At 41.9% G+C, this 20674-nt stretch overlaps 1 protein-coding gene across 2 annotated transcripts; it reads right to left on the bottom strand.

The window, feature by feature from the left end:
- Positions 1 to 2718: 2718 nt before the first annotated feature.
- Positions 2719 to 20196, bottom strand: atad5a (ATPase family AAA domain containing 5a). Of its 2 annotated transcripts, none has more exons than XM_022215565.2 (22): positions 19827 to 20196; positions 18116 to 18178; positions 14999 to 16764; positions 14811 to 14880; positions 14564 to 14722; positions 13200 to 13332; positions 12852 to 13112; positions 12611 to 12759; positions 12333 to 12483; positions 11589 to 11888; positions 11092 to 11188; positions 10922 to 11004; positions 10509 to 10645; positions 9999 to 10176; positions 9737 to 9904; positions 8548 to 8775; positions 8401 to 8465; positions 8119 to 8308; positions 7780 to 7910; positions 5386 to 6242; positions 4119 to 4268; positions 2719 to 3394 (listed from the first exon to the last, which is right to left on the bottom strand). In XM_022215565.2, the coding sequence occupies exons 2-22, from the start codon at positions 18164 to 18166 to the stop codon at positions 3316 to 3318; spliced, it is 5403 nt and encodes a 1800-aa protein (XP_022071257.2). In that variant the 5' UTR covers positions 18167 to 18178; positions 19827 to 20196; the 3' UTR covers positions 2719 to 3315. The 2 variants fall into 2 exon arrangements, with proteins under 2 accessions (XP_022071257.2, XP_051796805.1); XM_051940845.1 differs by having other exon boundaries at positions 12852 to 13103.
- Positions 20197 to 20674: the final 478 nt, after the last annotated feature.

Below are 20674 nucleotides of genomic sequence, written 5' to 3'. Positions count from 1 at the left end.
TCACAGTGATGTAGAGATAAATAACCCACAAACCTGGTTCCTTTTAAGGACTCAATCACGGTCAGTTCTATTTTTAACAAAAATGTACAAATAAAGACTCTTTCATGTCAAAGTGAAACTGATTCACCACCTGCAAGTCACTATTTATTAGACTGTCATGCTGATGCTTCAGTTTTGAGTAAAGCACGGTGGTGGAAGCATCATGCCTCAGACTGGTGAAGAACCTTTGGTCAGAATCCAGTCATTTTTTGCAAGGTCTTCCCAAGCTCAGCATAGGTGTCTTGGTGGCCTCCTCCTCAAGTTTCTTACTTTCATATTTTAAGGACCTGCTCTCACTTGTGAACCATATTCCCTCTGTATCTGTATGGACCCGAAGGATTTAAATCAGGCTATAAAATGGGAGCATTATCCGTTGCTGACTGTTGAAGAAGTAGTGTCCCGCATGCCAAATGCGAAATACTTCTCAGTATTAGATGCTAATCAGGGCTTCTGGCAGATAAAACTTGATAAAGATAGCTCAAAGTTGTGTACATTTAACACCCCAATAGGAAGATACAGATTCCTACGTTTGCCATTTGGGATTTCATCTGCACCTGAGGTATTCCAAAGAGCTGTTGCACAGATGATTGAAGGACTAGAAGGTGTGGTAAATATTATTGATGACTTGCTAGTGTGGGGAGACTCTGTGGAGGAGCACGACCACAGACTGGAGAAGCTTTTGGAGAGAGCCAGGAAATACAACCTGAAACTTAACAAGTCCAAGTGCGTTATAAGGACAAATGAAATAAACTACATTGGACACAAACTCAGCAGCAGTGGACTGAGACCAGATGAGGAAAAGGTGAGAGCAGTGACACAGCTACCATCGCCAGAGAACAAGCAGGAACTGCAGAGGTTCATGGGCATGATCCAGTATCTTGCCAAGTTCATACCAAACTTGTCAGACATCAGTACTCCTTTAAGAAAGCTGCTTGAAGGTGACATAGAGTGGCACTGGGAGGAAGCACAAAAGGAAAGTTTTGAGTATCAGCTGGTCACCAATGCCCCAACGCTGAAGTTTTATGATGTGAACAAACCAGTCGCGCTGTCAGTGGATGCCAGCTCTGAAGGGATCGGTGCAGTTATTCTGTAGGATGGACAACCTGTAGCTTATGGGTCAAGTGCTCTCACTGACTGTCAGTGCAGGTACGCGCAAATAGAAAAAGAGTTACTTGCTATTGTCTATCATTTGTTTAGGTGTTTCTGGGAGCCCATAGCGCTACGTTTCGGCTGCTTTTAGGCCTTCTTCAGGCGTGGGTCACCCGTTCCCTTCTGAGCTGCTTCCCCTTCGAAATTTATCCCAGAATGAGCTTCCTGTGTCTGTCCTTCTATTTATGTCCTGATGTCTCCGCCCCCTTTCCTCCGTTCCAATTTTCGTGCGTTTGCTGTTTTAGGTTTCTAATTGTTCCTAATTTGTTTTTTTTAATTTTTGCTTTCATACTAATTGTTTTTTCTTCTGTTTTGCAGGTTTTCCACATTCAAAATAACATTATAAAATTGTATTTTTGTTTGATAAAAAAAATGAGAGCTAGTGATGTTGAAGGTTGATCATCCAGCTGATGTAACAATTTAAAACACGTTTTTGTGTGGAGAGGACTTGACTGCCAGTGGATGATATTAAAGAGAATGAAAGTTGAAAAATATTTGCAGCAATATTAAATGAAAGGCATGCATAAGGAGACATTGATATTTACCATATAAGCAAAATGAGAAAAATATTAGTTTTTTTTTTAGCATTGCATATGTACTGTAATTAAAAATGCATTCATGCTGATGTAATCTGTTTTTTCTTATCTCACTACAGGAAAGCTACAGGATTGCCATTCAGACTGAAGACATGATTGAGGATTTGGTAAAAAACCTAAGAAGTGACGATGATGAGCTACAAATGCATTGTGCCAGTGCAATCTTTAAGGTATGTAATTTCTTTGGGTCTATGCATACTAAACAACACTTCATAAAAATGAAACAAAAGCACATAAAAAGGGATATGAACTAAAACAAAACTGAGGCATCTCTTAACCCTCGTATCGTCCTGCAGGTCAAAATTGACCCGTTTTAGTTTGAAAATGTGGAGAAAAAAATATTTTCACAGTGAAACTTCCGATGTCTACATTTTCAACATTTCTGGAAATCTTTGAACATTTTTGATGGAAAAAAAGAAATGTTCGATTTTTTAAGAACAATCACAAAAAATCAACCAAAATTCAGTGAATTTTGGTTGATTTTTTTCTGAATGTTCTTAAAGAAAATAGAAGTTTCACTAATATATATGTAATCATTTTAGAAATTTTTAGGATTTTTTTTTGGAAGATGTTTACTAATTTTTTGAAAATAATTACAAGGATTTTCTTGCCAAATTAGTTTTTTTCTTTTAAATAAAAAGTTTGGAATTTTCTTCCTGAAGGTTTTGCAATTTTTTTAGAAATTTGGGGATTTTTTTTGCTGAATTTTTGGATTTTTTCAGACAAGGAAGCAATATATTTTGATGCCACAAATGAGGACAACACGAGGGTGAATGATGGATTTAACTGGACTCCAACAGATGTACTTCTATTGAAGTAACATTTTCAATCCAGGATTTTTACTTGTAATACAGTACTTCTATTTAGGTAAAGGATGTGAATACTTCCTGCACTGACATATTTAATTGAGCACAACAGTGAGACCGTTTCATGATTTAGTTGTGATAAACCTTTATTTGGTTACAACACAAAACCCACTATGAATAATGTCAATAATGTACATTCAGTATTTAAGGCTGAAAAAATAAATCCCTGTGATGAATGTAAAAGTGGCATTTCTGGTGAACAAAGGCAGCAGAACCCTCTGTCAGAAGCTGCTGGTGTTTTATAAAGTATGACCCAGGATGATGATAATTTACACACAGTCTATTTTACACGATAATCTCTGTTACACATCATGAATCAGTCACACTTCAACGTCTAAAAAACACTTTGCCAAATGCAAAGTGCCAATAAGTGAGGCTACAAAGCTACTGTACAAAAACACAACCCTCCAGATTCATATTATAAAATGAACAAAGCTGCAAAAGCACCAGGTAGCATGTGAGGGTTTTTAGTTGTGTGCTCAGAGTCAGTCACTTCCATGCTGGTAAAATGTGTAGAAAACATCCTCAGACAACTACAACCATAAAAAAAAGTCTGATTTAAGACCTGTAATCAAGTGCCTTCTTCCATCTGACAGTTTATACAACATTAAAGTATTTATTTGAGCCTGTGCGTGACCATGAGGACACTGCTTCTTCTCTGTAGATCACAGGAAATCTTCAGCAAGGCCCTGCAGAGTGCTTTTGGCAAGACCCAAGTGGATCGCATCAAGATAGTGCAGGAACCTGGAGGGAGAGAAAAGTTTAGTGTTTGTTCAATAAAATGCAGCTCTTTTGTGTCACTTTTTAGACGTTTTTGCCTCATTTTGGTTGTTTTTCACCTCTTTTGTGTCATTTTTCAGCTACTTTAGCCTAATTTTGGCTGTTTTCATCCTTTTGTATCACTTTTTCGATATTTTTTGCCTCGTTTTGGTTGTTTTTCATCTCTTTTGTGTCACTCTTCAGACATTTTTGAATATTTTGGCTGTTTTTCACATCTTGCGCCTCACTTTATAGATTTTTTCCGTTTTTACCCCTTTCTATCACTTTTTTTGCCTTGTTTTGGTTGTTTTTCACCCCTTTTGTGTCACTTTTAAGATATTTTTTCCCTGTTTTTACCCTTTTCTGTCACCTTTTTGCCTTTTTTTGGATGTTTTTAACACTTTTGTGTCACTTTTTAAACATCTTTGCCTCGTTTTGGTTGTTTTTCACCTTTTTCGTGTTCCTTTTCAGACATTATTGCCTCATTTTGGTAGGTTTATTTACCTCTTTAGTGTCGCTTTTCAGACATCTATGTATTTGTAGGTGTTGCATGCATGCACTGCTTTGCATCTGGTCGCACCCTGACACAGTTATTTTGGAGCCTGGTGTCAAAACAAAACCTAAACATCATCTCCACCACATCCTGCCCATCCAGTAAACCTAAAGCTGCTGCTGCTGCTGCTGACCAGAACGCTTTCTGCACACTCACCTTCGCTTCACTTTTTCTCGCTCCTTCAGCTGCTCTGATCTGCAGATGCTGCGTAGGATTGGTAAATAGTCCAGAGCCGCTGCTGGTTTGTTGCCACATACTCCTTTCAGCATCAGACTCTCCATCACTTCTCTCCTCCGCCGGACCAGCCTGGAACCAGACAGATGTTCATCCAGCTAAACTGACTGAGGTTAAAATGAGAACAGTTCTACAGTTTTGTGTAAATTTTATCCACAGCGACGTACATGTGAGAGTAGATACGACACCGGCAAGGATCTAGTCAGGAGAAACCAACCTGGATGAAAGCCATAAAACAGGTTCTAGAGTGATAATAGGACCGTGGTGTCTACAGGCAGTGCAGGAGGAGACAGGAATTATTTTAAAGGGTGTTCAGAGAAGAGTCTTTTCTTAAAGACTGAGAGGAACTCCCTCACTAGTCTCTTTCATATAACTCTTTTAATCTTTTCTTAAGAACCTTTAGCTACAGGGAGGGAGTGTAGACCTGGATGACAGTGTTCAGGCAGGAGGGAGCCGTTTTCATTGTGGTTTTGTGTCAGAGTTTTGAGTTTTATGCGGCAGGAACTGAAAGCCAGTGAAGCGAGCTGAACAGCGGGGTGACATGAGCCGTTCCTGGCTGGCCGAAAACCATTGTTGTGGTTTTGAATGCACGTGTAAAAGTTTTGAATTTTATGTAGCTGGAAGCCGCATAGTCTCATGCATCAACTGCTGCAGCTTCTTACTGGAGGCCTCCCCTCATGCACAGTCAAACCTCTGCAGATGATCCAGAACGCAGCAGAACGTCTGGTTTTCAACCAGCCAGAAACAGCAAATCCAAAACTCTCACACTTGCATTCAAAACTACAGTGAAAACAGCTCCCTCCTCCCTGAACTCTCATCCAGGTCTACACTCCCTCCCTTCCTGATCCAGCCTCCACAACAGGGCCGGTCCACAGCTGGACTCTCCTCCTGTGGGGTTCCCCAGTGGTGGAACCAGTTACCAAACTGTGTCTTTAAGAAAAGATTAAAACCAGCTCTACTCTGAACACCTTTGCACTTGACAGATTACGTGTGCACTTTGTTTTATGGCTCTTATCCAGGCTGTTTTCTCCTGACTCGCTGATGTTGGATCTCCTCTCAGATGTACGTCGCTGTGGATGAAAGCTAAATGAAATTGTAGAAGTGTAGGAGTGTAGGCCAGTGAAGCGCTCTGAACAGCAGGGTGAATACTGAACATGATCATAATGTGTGACACTGTGTGAAGACTCACTGTGGCTGACAGAAGCCGTCCTGAGTGAAGCTGTAACCGTCCCGATGAGCCGCCACAGGGAGGCTGAGTTCAGCTGCAGCCTCTTTTCCCAGCTCCCCTCCTATCTGCTGGACCTTCTCCCACGACTCTGACACTGAAGCCCGACACTTATGGAAGCTCAGAGCCTCCACAGCCGCCTGGATCTCCAAGACATGACCTCCCGTCATCCAGCTTCCTCCGTCAGCCTCAACCCTCAGCTCATCCGTCATCCCATCTTTGAGGACTGCACTGACAGGAGACGCTCTTCTGTGGAGGTCAGCTCCATGTGGGTGGAACATCAAGGACGAGTCCATGTAGGACATGTTGTCAAAGAAGTCTGCTATCGACTCCAGACACTGTGACACCGGGAGGCTCTTCTCTCGTTCTTCAGGAGTCAGAGGCTTCTTCTTTAGTGAAACTGAAGTGTCTTTGGTCTCCTCTTTAGCCTGAGCAGCGCTCTGCTGCTTGGAGAGAGACAGAAATTCATCTTCTGAGTCTGACTGCAGGCCGCCCTGGTCAGCTAGATGGTGTTGCCTCTTGTTCTTCCTCATTCTGGTGGACACTTTGACTGGACTGCCATCTTCTGAGGACTCAGCTAAATCAGTCGAGTGCATCAGCCTATCGGGGGGCATCGAGTCTGGCTGCAGGCAGGTGAGTGACGGCTGCTTCTTTCTGTCTTGTGATACAGGGACGCTCTGCTCCGGTTTAAATGTGGAGGTGGTCAGCTGTGTGAGGGGCAGAGGTAAGAGCTTCTCCATGTTGGAATAGAGCAGGTCGACTCCTCGTTGTCGGCTGTCTGTCAGCAGCTCCCAGGAAACCGCCTCCTCTCCTGGACTTTGCTGAAACAACATAAACCCGGTTAATCTCCATTTATTGTAAAACAGCTGCAGCTTAAAGTCCTACAAGAAATGAATCATCATCATTCATCAACATGGCCTCCAAAAAGTCTTATTTGAAATATTTTGTCAAATTATTCCTCTTTTTGTTTTGCATTTACAGGTCACACTAATGATAATTTCACTAGAATTATCCTTTTTTTCCCTCTCAGATTTATTATCATTACTCAGATAAAGAATCTTCCAGGGTAATTCTGTGTTAAGAAGATGGCCATCTGTATGGGATCCTAATAAAGGCTAAAGCCTGAGCTGGACTGTAGAGACTGATCTGTGAAGAATATTGTGTTTCAAATTCTAAGAGAAAAGATGCATCTATTTGCTGTTGTGCAGCTACACATCTTCAAAGTCAGAATATTTCTGTAGACCAGGGGTGTCCAACATGCGGCCTGCGGGCCAAAACCGGTCCTCCAGAGGGTCCAATCCGGCCCTCAAAGAGTAAAAACTACAGAGAAGACATTGACTGCAGATTGTAAATTAAAAACGATAAATATAAAATAATTTCTAGACCATGACAAGTTGTTTTGGTCATTAAGTAAAATACTAGATTGTTCTTTGTTCTTTTGTTGTTTTGTGTCTCATTTTTGTTGGGTTTTTTTTGTCATTTGTCTCATGTTTTTGTCATTCTCTCATTCTTGTTGTATCGTTTCCTTTTTCTCTCGCTTGTGGTTTTTGTCTTATTTTTGTCATTTTGTGTTTTGCTTTATTGTTGTTTTTGCCGTTTGTGTTTCATTTTGTCACACTTGTGTTGTTAGTCTGTTTTTTGTCATTTTTTGTGTCTTTTTTGTTTCATGTTGTCTAATTTTTAGATAAAATGTGATCTGGCAGTTGTAATGTGTAAATGATAACTTGAGGTATAATGTTGTTGCTGAAATTTAATTTATTTTTCTTTTAAAATTTCAGGTTGTTCATAATGTTTTGTAAAAAGATAATTCCTTAAATGTGAACATTTCAGAATGCACTTTTTTTGCACTAAAACAAAGGAAACATGTGGAGTTGTGGTTCTTTATAGGTTATTATGCTGTGGTTTTACTGGTCCGGATCACTTTAGATCAAACTGGGCTGAATGTGGAGCTGAACTAAGATGAGTTTGACTCCTCTGCTGTCGACCATTTAGTGTAACTAACTGTCAAAATGTTTGCAACCTGAAGTATTTGCATTCGATGCTGACTTTTAAAAGATTGCTGCCTTTGCACACAATGCTAGATGGAAGCTGAACACACCAGTAGGAAGGAGTTTAACACTTTTAAACCTGTAAAATTAAGTAACTTTAACATAAATACAATCATGTGCTTCATTACGATGCATTAGCTGTGCTGAGCAACGTTAAGTCTGATAATAGAAATAAACTTTTTAGAGAAGCTTTATGAGACTTAGTGCCACATGTGTGAACCGTAAACAAACAGGATTTACTGGGCTATAAATCCAGTCTTGTGGCTCTTTTAGCAGGTTGTTGCGTGGTAATGTGTTAAATGCAGTTTACCCTGAGCAGCTCCCAAACATCTGCCTCTGGTTTGACGTTCAGCAGACCCAGTTTGCTCTCAGTGCAGCCGGTGTCACAGGGAGGCAGAACCGAAACATCTGCTGCCTCTTCAGCCTCTGGCTTTAGTTTAGCTTTTCAGACAAAAAGAGGGGAAAACATTTAAAACATTCAACAAAAAAGGAGAAACACTTACATTAGAGGTTATTTATGATGTAACACCTAGCAGGGTTTATTGTTTATTGTTTATTTATAAAGATTCCCATTAGCCACTGAAAATCAGTGTCTACTGATACAGGGTACAGACAACGATGTTGTTATTCAGACAGCTCATTTTCTTACCGTTTTTGGAAGTCTGCCCTGATGGTTCTGCACCACGGCGCCCTCCTGAGCTGCGAGTCCAGAACTGCAGCTGCAGTAAACTCTGCCTGATGTCGCAGCTGTTGAGTTTAAGCAGAGAGCTGATGTCCGACGGGTCCGTCCTCATGTCCTCGGCCAGACACAGCAGCTGCAGGTAGCTGCTAACGTTCGACTGGAGCAGGGAGACAAGAGGATAAACGAAGCTTTAAATTAAAATGAAGCCACAGTGAACAAAACAATCAGGTTCAGGAATACTGCACTCACCAGAGAGGGCGTTTTAAAAAGAATTTCTTCAAAGCTTCCATCAAACATGGAGCTGAAAGCTGGATCTGAAGAACACAGGAGATTTATTGTAGACTCAGAGACATGACGGTGCAAAAAATAAAATAAATGACTTCTGCTCATACTAACCGCTGGTGGTGAGGATGACTGGCCTCTTGGTCGTAGTCATGAATGTCTTGATGGCAGCTAGAAACCCTGAGTCATCGTCAAAAATAACGTCCACTTCTTCAAACAGGATGAGCGACGTGGCCGTCTTCTTGCTCTGTTCTTCGCTGTTCTTCTCTTTCGGGGTGGCAGCTGCTGATAACTTGGTAGTTTGCTTACCGACACCTTCATTGGATTTTTTCTTGGAAGCAGCTACAAGAAGAGATGAGAGTGATGGGGAAAAAATGGAAAAACCTGACGATGAAAAGCTTTGCATGGAGGCTGGATCATCAAACAGATTTAAAATTCACAATAAATCTACAATTCAAACGTTTGGGGTCACTTAGAAATGAGTCATTTTTGAAGGAAAAACAGCTTTGCTCAATGATCACATTAAATGAATGATAAATCCAGTGTAGACATTGTTAATGTGGTAAATGACTATTGTAGCTGGAAACAGCTGATTTTTAATGGAATATCTCCATAGGGGTACAGAGGTCCAGCAACCATCACTCCTGTGTTCTAATAGCCTAGCTCTTACGGCGCAAGGGTCTAGTTTCCCTCGACAGGGAGGGAGGCGGGCTAAAAGGTTGTCTATCAAATCACTCTGCAGCAGTTGGGTAGGTATACAACCAATCAGCACAACGAATAGGCTGACGTAGTTCCTAGAGCGCCGGAAATCAGAGGATGCGGGAGTTCGGTGAAGCCTTATTTATACAGTCAATGGGTGAAGCTCAAGTATATTACTGACATGTTAACAGAAAGATTATTCAGAGTCGGTGCTAATGGAGCTCAACGACTGTTGTTGTTTTTGTTGTCGACCCTGACAGAGAATTAAATTCGTTGCCGTGGGTTGTCTAGCGCGGCTAGGCTAGTTGTTTCTGTCAGAATCGTCACGCCTCTGTCGTCACTTAGTTACGCCCGCCTTCTGACTCTACACTTCATGGTGATTCGTCGGGGGTAACTAGACCCTTGCGTCGTCAGAGCTGGGTCTAGCGAGGCTAGGCTAGTGTTCTAATGCTACATTGTGTTAGCTAATGGTGCTGAAAGGCTCATTGATGATTAGAAAACCCTTGTGCAGTTATGTTAGCACATGGATAAAAGTGGGAGTTTTACTGGAAAACATGGAATTGCCTGGTTGAACCCAAACCTTTGAACAGTAGTGTATATTTACCTGTTTTTTCAGCTTTCGTAGTGTTCGGTGGCTCCTTGTTGGCAGGTTGACAAATTTTAAAGAAGTTGGCTAAAGAGGTCGGAGCCAGGTTTCCTCTTTTGGAACCTCTTGGTGACTGAGGATGTTTCCTGGGAGAGGAAACCACCCTGCGAGGAGAGTTAACCTTCCCTGAAAGACGAAGAAGGCAGAGCATAAGCTTATGCTCGGTCTCCATAAAACAGATCATTTCCCACTCATGAGAAACTGTGTTCTCTGCACTTACTTGGAGATGTTCCAGGTCTGACGGATCCAGCACTGCTGCTGGTGCCATAGCTGTTGAAGTAGGTGGGTTTGTGGGCGTTGACCCCCTGACTGTCCACCTGGTGGGACTGAGTTGCTTCTTTCAGCTGCGACAGAATAAGACGGCCACTTCGCTGAGACGAAGCATTCACCTCAAACACCTTTAGAGGGAATATGGACACAGTTATGAGGCCATCAACCCACCAAACGACGCTGTTTAAACTGCACGCCAAACATTTATTGAACAAAATTAGGAAACGGCAAGCAACATTATAAGGATAGAGACCCTAGAATGTATCGTCACAACTGGAAAAACGAATGGGAAGAGAAGCCGAGACAGACAGAGAATGAAAATGACAGGACTGACATCACGACTACACATGGAACAATCAACAGTCACAAGTCACAAAGCAAAAGATTGGATTAGACAGACAGAAATGACCGCCTACACTGAATGGCATGGACTGATTGATTGATTGTCAAACAGTGGTACCTTGAAGCCGAGCTCCTGAGCACAAGCGTAGACTGCAGCCGTCTTTCCAACTCCAGTGGGTCCTGTGATGAGCATCGTATTACACAACATGTCCTCTGAATCCTGGGAGTCCTCCTCTCCACAGTCCCAGTCCGAGTCTGCACACAAACAAACCACAGTGGAGTCAAAACAAACATCCATCCATCATCTACACACCGCTTAATCCTCATTAGGCTCACTGGGGGGCTGGAGTCTGTCCCAGCTGACTGAGGGTGAAGGTTCACCTGGACAGGTAACAGTCTATCACACGGCTAACCGCAAACGCAAACCGGGGATCTTCTGGCTGCAAGGCGACGGTGCTAACCACCATCTACTGTGCAGCCCCAAAACAAACAGCAGAAGAAGAAAAGACCAGCATTCTTCTACTCTCTCACCGTTGCTGCCTTCCTCTAGTTTCTTGTCTTTCTGCTTTTTTCTCTCTTCTCGGTCTGCACGGAGTTTCCATTCCTTCAGCCAACTGGACAAAAACAAAAGGATCCATGCAGTCAACAAATATCCCAAACACAGTGATCACCGTTTTACAGCTACAGGTGTGTTTCCTCACCTGTGCAGCCTCCTCACTGAGGCGCCGTTGTCTATAATGTCACTGGAGTGCTGAGGCTGGTATTTGTCCGTCCACAGCACGTCCTCCTTCACCACATCTGCAGGAAAATGAAGTTTCAGGAGGTAAACTGGGGTTTGCAATGACCAACAAAACAGGTTGCATGTTCTACACACATTTAACACACTGTTATAAGAAGCCGCTTTAACAACGAGGATACAAATGACCTTACTACCAAACCTCTTAAATGAAATGTGTCTGACCGGTTTAGTGGATGAGTTATTCACACACATGTTTTGTTTAGATAATAATACACCGTCTGCAGTGAAGTGGTGGCTTCTCCTGTCTCCGTTCAAGAATTTAGATGCATTTGACTCTCTGATAACAAGAACTGACCTCATTTGCTGATTGCCTGATTTCAGCTTCCTCACATGTAGTTTTGCCTGTTATATATTTATATCAGAATTACATGATTCAATCCACACATTTTGCCTCCACACCTTTGCTTCCAGCTCCCAAAATGACGTCGTCTAGTATTAACACAGAGTCCTCCTTGGCTGGAATGGGAGAAGGCTTCGCGTTCTCCTCCTCCAGCTTGGACCTCTGAGCTCGTCTCGTACGTCCTCCTCTTCTCGTCGGCTCTGGTTCTGCCGTGGAGATGTTCTCTTCTGATTGGCTGGATCGCTGCTTCTTAGCCACCTTCCCTGTGTTTTCCCCGTCGTCGTGCCTCCTCTTCCTCTTCCCTCCTGCTGATTCGGCTGGCAGCGGGGTGCTGGTAGTTCTGGTTAAAGCTTCTGGTTCTAGTAAGCAAAAAAAAGGGAAATTCTGAACTTATTAACCAATCTGACCCTGATAAAAATGACAAAAGAGATTGTGTTTAACCAGGGCCGGCCCTAGGACTTTGGTGGCCCTAAGCAAGATTTTTTTTTGTGGCCCCAAAACATGCACAGGGCAACTACCAAATCACGTGCACAGCTTGTAATTGGGTTAAAACACACATGCACATGATTAACAGCATTAACAGATTTATGTTTTATTGGAATAAAGACAGGGACAAAATGCGAATCACACACTTATTGTGGTGTGGCCCCCTCTAGTGGATGTGGCTATAAACAACGGTATAGAGTGTTTATGCCAGCGGCCGGCCCTGTGTTTAACAAGCTAGAATAGACCGTTGCTGCAGCCTGATGCTTTGCAGTTAAACAGCTCTAGGTTTTCTCAGTAGCAGCTCATCGGACACCGACCTGAAGCCGCGAACTGCTGCTGATGTTCAGTGCGTCTCTTCAAGAAGTGAGTGATGAACTTCTGTGCAGGAAACTGAGGGTTGGAGGTGCTGAACTCCTCGATGAGAAGCTGACGAACACTTTCAGAGATCTCAGGTCTCCAACCGGAACCCTGGAAAGAGAAAGAAAATACTGCGATTGGTTTATTTATCCCATAGAACATCTCAGACAAACCTATTAATGAGACAAATGTGTCATAAGATAGGAAGGAGTGAGCCTGGACAACTATTTCAACACACCCTTTCACAGAAGCTCCTACAGGCAGGAATCGTCTTCACACAAAGAGATCCACCAACAGATGGAAGCGGTTTGGATGTTCGGTTACTAAACTCCTTCAGATGGCCCAGTAATGAAGACTCGGGCCACGACAGACTCCAAAGACGGCAATCTGTGAAGAAACAACAATTTTGTCTTTACCCACAAGCTTAGCCCGTACCTTCAGAGCTACAACATTTATATTTCTATGAAGGAGTAACGTACCATTTGGTGGCTGCGCCGTGTGTGCGACTGGCTGGAAGGTGGAACAGGAGAGCGAGTACGCCTCCTTCGTGGCAGCCGTCTTGGCGATCTGTTTTCTAAAGGACTCAGGCAAACCGCTCTTTAGGAATTCCCGACGCGCCCTGAACTGCTCGTCATCCTGGGAGTTCTCGGAGCCCTCGTGGCTGCTCTCATCGAAGATGGAAATCACGGCCGACGCCCTGCGAGGAGCCTTCTCCTGGCCCAAAGAGGCCACTTTGGAGCGTGTCACACATTAAACACAAAACAGTCAGACGACGTTAGAACACAATAACGACACAGAATAATTTATATTAGCGCGTGAAGGACTACCTGGGGCAGCCTTGGTGTCTTTGCCTGAAAGTGCAGCTTTTCCCAGAACGTCGTTTAGGCTGCGTAAAGGCTTCTGGGTTGTGTTCTTTTGAGGAGCATCAGTCTGGTCCTCCTCCACACAGATGATGGCATCCTGATAAAACAAATTACACAATAAAAAATAAGAAAAGCACTCAGAAAGCACAGCACTCCTCCAAGGCTGTTTATTCTCCCATGTGTCACTGTCAGAACTGCAGCATTTGTTCATCAGTTGGTCTTCAGCACTAATAAAAACCCACCGTCTGCAGACACTTCTGGTACCAGAGGTTCAAATCATATTATCAGTCATTCGGAACAAATTTTCTGTTATTGCAGGAGCGTTTCGACATGTTTCAAACTTTTTTTGGAACAATTCCTCACTCATTTTGGACAAATTTCAAGTAATTTTAAACAAGTTTTGAGTCATTTAGGACATTTCCTTCATTTTAGACCCCCTATGTACTCATTCCTGACAAGCTTTAAATTATTTTAGACACATTCTAAGTCTGCTTGCACAAGATTTTGTCATTTCAGATGAGTTTTGAGCACTTTAGAACAATTTTTTTGTCATTTTTGACACATTTTAAAGAAATTTTGGACACCTTCTGAGCCATTTAGGAGAAATTTTCTGTTACTTCAGGAGTGTTTTGACATGTTTCAAGCCACATCACTGTCAAAATCGAATCATTTGGTCCTTGTGTCATTTCTGAACTTCCCTGAAAATTTCATCCAAATCCGTTAGTCCGTTTTTGAGTAATTTTGTTAACAGAGAAACCAGCGCAGATCGTCACACACCTCCACCGCGTTCCTTGGCAAAACAATGAAAAGAGTAAATGTATGAGAGACGTTTGCTTCAATTTTTGTGTTTTCTTGTGAACATCAAATATGTATGAACCTGATATTTTAGAGCCAAATGTGCAGAATTTATGTCCTGCATCCTGTAAACTAAAAGCCAAACACCCCAAAACAATCTCTGAATTGATTCGTGATCAATCTACTGTTTCTGTTCATCTATACAGTACTTTTAAAACTGGTTTTAAATTCAAAAATCAGTTTCCAGTTCCAAATAACAAAGAAAAATCTATCGCTAAACCAGACATTTTAACAAGAGCACTGAAGATAAAATAAATTATGAAGTCCAAACAAGGCTGAGACTTTAATCTGAACATCATGTTTAAATACATTTGTGTACTTAGGTTTGGATGGCAGGTTAAATGAATCCGACTATATTACGTGCCGTAGCTCATGTTTCTTCCATCTGTACAATAATCTTATTTCTGCCTCCTCACTTTAAAACTATACAGTAATGATGGTAGTTTATCTTCCTCGCTGCCGGTCCACTGTACCTCGTCTTCACAGGAGCTCCTCCTGACGGACGCTTCGGTTCGTGACGACCGCCTTAAGCTGCTCTTCTCCTCCGCTGAGCCTTTCTTATTTTGCTGGATCACTTTGGCTTTTTCCACTAATTTCTTCGCCTGCTTCCTTTTCTTAGACTCACTTGATGTCTGAAAAAAGAGATCAGAACAACATCTAAACACTGCATGTCAATCTTTTTAATTAATAAAATGTAGAATACAAACACGCCATACTTACTTTCATCGTGTTTATGCCACTTCCTCCTTCAGTCTTGGAAGCATTTCTATGGACTCTGGTAAATTTAATCCTTATGCAGAAACAGAAATAAAACAATTAGAGCATTAACAAAACAGGGAACATTTAAAATACATTACAGATGCACAGCTTAATAAATGAAAAATTAAATTAACTGTATTTTTGTTTACCTGATTGGACTTTCTTCTTCATCCGGTGGAGACAACATCTCAGCTACGAAGACGCCTCTCTTGGACTTGCGAGTCTTTGGAGTGGACACCTCTGCAGGGCTGTCCGGAGGTGAAGCAGCGTCTGCAGCATCCTTCATCTCATTCTGCTTCCTGGTTCTTCTCACAGGAGCTCTTGGAGTGGTTTCAGGAGCCGGTTGGACGGCAGCCGGACGTCTGGATCTCCTTGCAGCAGGAACAGATGGGGCTGAGGTGACAGGAGGCTCCTTTGTTTTGTCCTCAACCTCAACAACCGTGGTCGCTTCTTGTTCTTCTACAGCAGGAGGAGAGGTGGACGTCGCCTCCTTTTCCTCTTCAGCTTTTTTTCTGCCTCGTTTTGCTGGTTTCTTTTTAGTGGCTGTCTTTTCCTGAGAGGCTTCCTCAGCCGAGACTGGACTCACGTCGGCATCTTCAGCAGCTTCCAGAACATTCTCTCCAGGTTGCTTCTGCTTGCCTTGGCTCTTGACTGCTTTGGTTTTGGACCCGTCCATGCTCGGCTGTTTGAAGGCAGCCATGAACTGCTTCCTCTCCGCCTCGCTGCACTTAGGAATGGATTCGCTCTCGAGCACCGCCAGCTCCAGATCCTCCTCCTGAAGAACCACATTGGACTTCCGTTTGCTGGTCAGAGAAGGACACAGAAGTTGGTGTCCAGGCTGTGGAGGAGGAGACGAGACGACCTCTGCGGGACCACTCACCCCTTTTCTTCGGTTGAAGATCGACGCTAACTTTCCCACCGCCTTGGCCGCTGCTGGTTTGGGTGAGACTGCGTGAACTTCGGCCTGGATGGTGACGGTTCGAGGTGAGACCTGGACAGACGGCTCCCCAGAATCTGGACTTTCTTCAGCTTTGGGGAAGTCCAGCTGGTCTGAGTGCATTTCCTCGGCCTCAGCTGTGTTTTTACTTCCATCTTCTTTGCTCTGCTCATCTTTTACGTCCTCTTCAGCCTCGTCCTGACTCTGACTCCGCACAAAATCCTCAAAGGAGATTCTGACCGTGCTGTTGTTGAGCTCAGAGTCCTCGTCCAGATTGACCTCCATGCTAACATCACATAAGGAGCTCTCCGCTTCTTTCTCCTCCGTCTCTGAATGCTTGGCCTCCTGTTGCTGCCTCTTCCTAGTGTTACGTGCAGCAGTTTTGACCTGTTTTGCTTCATCTCTTGAGGGTGCAATTGGAGATAACTCAGTGGTGTTTAGTGCTGGTTTAGGTCCAGTTTTGTTCCCACATTTGGAACTACCTTCATGACTCTGAGCCCACTCATCAGCCTTTGATTTTCCTGCAGTGACCCAACCATCAGCACTGAGCTGGGCAAGGAGAGCTGCTGTATCGCTGCCAAGGATCCCAGTGGTGCTGACTTCTGCTGCTGCTGAATCTTGGCTTTCATGTCGTTCTTCTACAACTATGCAGCTTTTCTCCTCAGTGGAACTCACGGTTGCAGCCGCCACAAGTTTCCTTGCAGCTCTGCTAGCCTTTCTACCCCGTTTCTGAGGCGGCTGCTTCCCCACCTCTGGACTGGTGTGTTTCTCTGCAGAGTGGGGCCTCTGACAGTTTTCTTTAGATTGTTCTGGTGACTTTTCTTTGGAGGATGGAGCCTTCCGGCTAAAGTAGTCCATGATGTTGTTGGAGCGAGGAGGAGAAAAGGGTTTCTCCATTGGTTTGACCACAGGAGAGAAATAGTTTGTGATTGTCTTGACAACAGGACTTCCTCCATCTTTGCGAGATTTCTTGCAAGGCTGTTCAAAGAGAGGCAAAGTTTATCAAACATGAGAATGCATAAGAATTAGGGACAGTAAATCATTTCTGCATTAACACTGTGATGTGTGCATGAGAAACGGTCGCGTTGCAGGAACTGTGATGTGAAGCAACATATTTTTTTTTTTTTTTTGCTGCTTGATACAATAAAAAACTTGCTCAGTTCTCATTTTTCAAGACTAATCTTCAAGAAAGTCTCTGGGATACGTTGAGTTTATTAAAAATTTTATTTACACCCAGTGTTTGTTGACATGAAAGCTTCACATGTGCAGCAAAATGAGAAACAAACACGAGATAAACAGTGAAGATTTGACAGCAAGAAGATGTGCCACAACAGTTTTAATGAAATATGTCGGCAACAGAAAGGATGATGTTTACCAACACGTCTAATTTGTTTGACCATTTAAATCAGGGCTGTCAAATATGTGGCCCACGGGCCAAAACCGGCCCACCAGAAGGTCCAAACCGGTCAGCAGTGTGACTTTGCAAAGTGTATTATTATTATACATTAGCTTTAACATTAACAAAGTTAAAACAATTTCTATTATCTATAGCCAGGACAAGTTGTTTTGATCAAAACATAAAATACTAAATTGTGTCTCATTTTTGTCATATTTTGTCTTGTTTTTGTTGTTATCTGACTTTTGTCATTTGTCTCATGTTTCTGTCATTTTGTTTCTCGCTTTTGTCATTTTGCATCTCGTTTTTGTAATATTTTTGTTGTTTTGTCTGACTTTTGCCATTTTGATCATTAAGTAAAATACTATATTGTTCAGTTCCAGATAGCTGTGACTAAATGTTGTGTTCCTTTGTTGATTAACTGTGATCTCTAAGTTGTAACGTGTAAACGATAAACTGAGGCTGAATGTGGTTGAAATTGAATTTATATTCAGGTTGTTCATTATGTTTGTAAAAAGATAATTCCTTAAATGTGAACATTTCCAGAATGTACTTATTGCACTAAAACAAAGGAAACATTTGGAGTTGTGGTTATTTATAGGTTACTATGCTGTGATTTTACTGGTCTGAATGAATGAGTTTGACCCTCTGATTTGCATTATCACCACAAAGTTCTGCATAATAAGCACACAGCTAGAATGCTACCCAAGGAGAAAATTGGAAGAGTTGCAAATGGCTTTACAAAAACTATTTCTTTAACACATAGAGTTATTCCAGTCATCCAAAGAAAACTGCTGGATGTTTTCATATCGCAACAGATACAGCAAGATAATGCACTGTCATTGTTTCCCCCTAAGAATGAAGGAAAACTATTTATTTATTTTAACATCTGGTGCAAGTCATGCAAAGTCCCCATAAGTGTCATAAACATACCTGAGTGTCAAAGTCCTCGATGACAGAAGCCATAGTCACAACACCAGCCATAATGAAAGAGACCTGAAGCAAAAGAAAACATCTTTAAACACACATGTGGAACAGCTGTACACCAACAACAATAACTGTGTTTCCTGGCTGACCAGTGGACGATGTTTTCTGTAAATATAAACTAATATTCCCAAAAACTGTTTCAGAAAAGGAGCTTCCTGTCCCTGTCTGTCTGGTTCCTCAGTTTATTTAGTATTAAAGTCAGTTTAATCCACTCACTGTTACAGAATCAGGAAATATCTCCACCTTTGTACCTACTTTATGAATTAATGAACTGAACCTACACATGTTTATATACAACCACACAACAATTGTATTGTTTGTCCATTTATACTTATATGGTCATCAATGTGCAACATCAGTTTATGTTTTAATAGCTGGTAATTAAAATAAGCTGTCTGACTGTTTTAACATACACTTGAACAGAATATTTTTCTACGAGATTTCCATATTTGCACATTTCTTACTGTCCATTTAAGTATGTAATTTCATATTTTCTTTCCTCTGGTGCAATATTCCAGTTTCATAGATAATATTTTATTATGATATTTCATTATCATGTGTAATATTATTCATATTACCTCAGTATAATTGCCAGCATTATTTTTTTGTTGTTCTGTCCTAGCCTTATTCTAGGCATCTTATTTTATGTAAGTACTAATACTTCATTGCATTTTGTTTTTTTAGGCACATATTGTGTTATTTTGCTCATTACTGAGGAATATCTGACACAAGAATCTCTTTATCCTGTCTTATTCTAGCACAAATGCTGATTAGAAACCCTTATTTTACTTTAACAACTGTTTCAATAAACGCGCTCACACATAAGCTCTAAAGCGCGGGTGTCAAACATGCGGCCCATGGGCCAAAACCGGCCCACAAAGTGTAAAAACTACAGAGAAGACATCAGCTGCAGACTGTAAATTAGTAAAACTATAAATTTAAAATCATTTCTAGACCATAATAACTTGTTTTGATCATAAATTGAAATTGTTCATTGTTCTTTTGTCATTTTGTGTCTTATTTTTGTCATATTTTATTGTGTTTTTGTTGTTTATTGTCTGACCTTTGTTGCTTGCCTCAGGCTTTTGTTTCTCATTTTTGTTGTTTTGTGTTTCCTTTTTGTCTTGCTTGTGTTGTTTGTGCCATTTTTTGTTGCTTTTTTTCTCGCTTTTGTGATTTTGCGTCTCCTTTTTGTAATACTTTGTCTTCTGTTTGGTTGTTTTTTGTCATTTTGATCATAAATCATTGTTGTGTTGTCGTTGTATGGTTCATTTTTGGAAGATTTTGATTTGTTTTGTTATTTTTTGTCTGACAAAAATGTTTTTGGCACTAAAACAAAGCTAAACATTTGGAGTTATGCCTCTGATTTTACTGGTCTGGCCCACTTGAGATCAAACTGGGCTGAATGTGGGCCCTGAACTAAAATGAGTTTGACACCCCTGATCTAAAGTCTCACACTGTGTGGACAGTACAGCATAAATACAATGATGTGTAGCGTTCTGGTGAAGTAAACTCGGTATAAACACGTTAGTAAACAGCACATTTACATTGATATTACGGTTTAATAGGTGATGTTACTCCTGACATGGCGCCCAGCACTTCTTCCAGTTGTTATGCTCAATGACGGACGGACCAACACAAAAACAAATACACTCACCCACGAAGCTGAACCGGTAACTTGCTGTAACTTAAGTTTTCCTGCCGTTTGTTATTCCTTTGTACGTGTGTGCGAGTGAAAAAGAGCGGAAAACCTCATTGTGTGTCTTGGACAGCTGATGGTTACCGGTGTAAGTTTAAAACAACAAGCTAGCACACTTTGCTGGATGCTAGTTCCAAAGCAGCTCGGCTCCTCGCAGCTCCCAAAACTGCCCCAAACATTTTCACCGTCCGGCGCGGAAACACGGACTCAACGCGCGGGACAGATATTTCTTAGACTCCTTCGAGCTGAAATTCAAAATACATGTTTTTCTGATGTATGCTGCTCTTTCAAAAACGCGCCAGACCCGGTGGACGACGAACGGCGCCAAATATACGCGACCTTTGACGTGCCGCGGTTCCACCAATCACAGCGAAGAAAACGCTTCCGCCCGCCTGTGACGCAGTCCGCCCATAACAAAGATGGCATCTTGTCTTGTTTAACAGAGAGGAAATCTTCACAGCGACCTCCCCAGGCTGAATGCAGGGAATTCTACCCCGTATAAATTCTGACGGAGTGAAAACTTGTCAAGCTAGAATATAACGTAACTATTGTAGTATCTGACCTGAGACATGTGTTACTTTTTGGAATGTGTTTTTGTAAATTCTGCAGTGTTGAGGTCGAAGGGGTCATATGCCTAGGTGGCTGATGGATTTCGCTCTTTATCTGGTCAATGGTACTCTGTTATTAACAGAAACCATAGACTTTATATACAGTCTATGACAGAAAGCTTATGTGAGTTTCACAAACAACTACAAACCTAAATAAGTGAGCTCAGAATGTTATTCTGTAAGATTCATATTAACTGA

This window comes from Acanthochromis polyacanthus, chromosome 21 (genome assembly GCF_021347895.1).
Source record: "Acanthochromis polyacanthus isolate Apoly-LR-REF ecotype Palm Island chromosome 21, KAUST_Apoly_ChrSc, whole genome shotgun sequence".
Taxonomy (NCBI): domain Eukaryota; kingdom Metazoa; phylum Chordata; class Actinopteri; family Pomacentridae; genus Acanthochromis; species Acanthochromis polyacanthus.
This window is presented reverse-complemented; position numbering and strand designations above follow the sequence as displayed.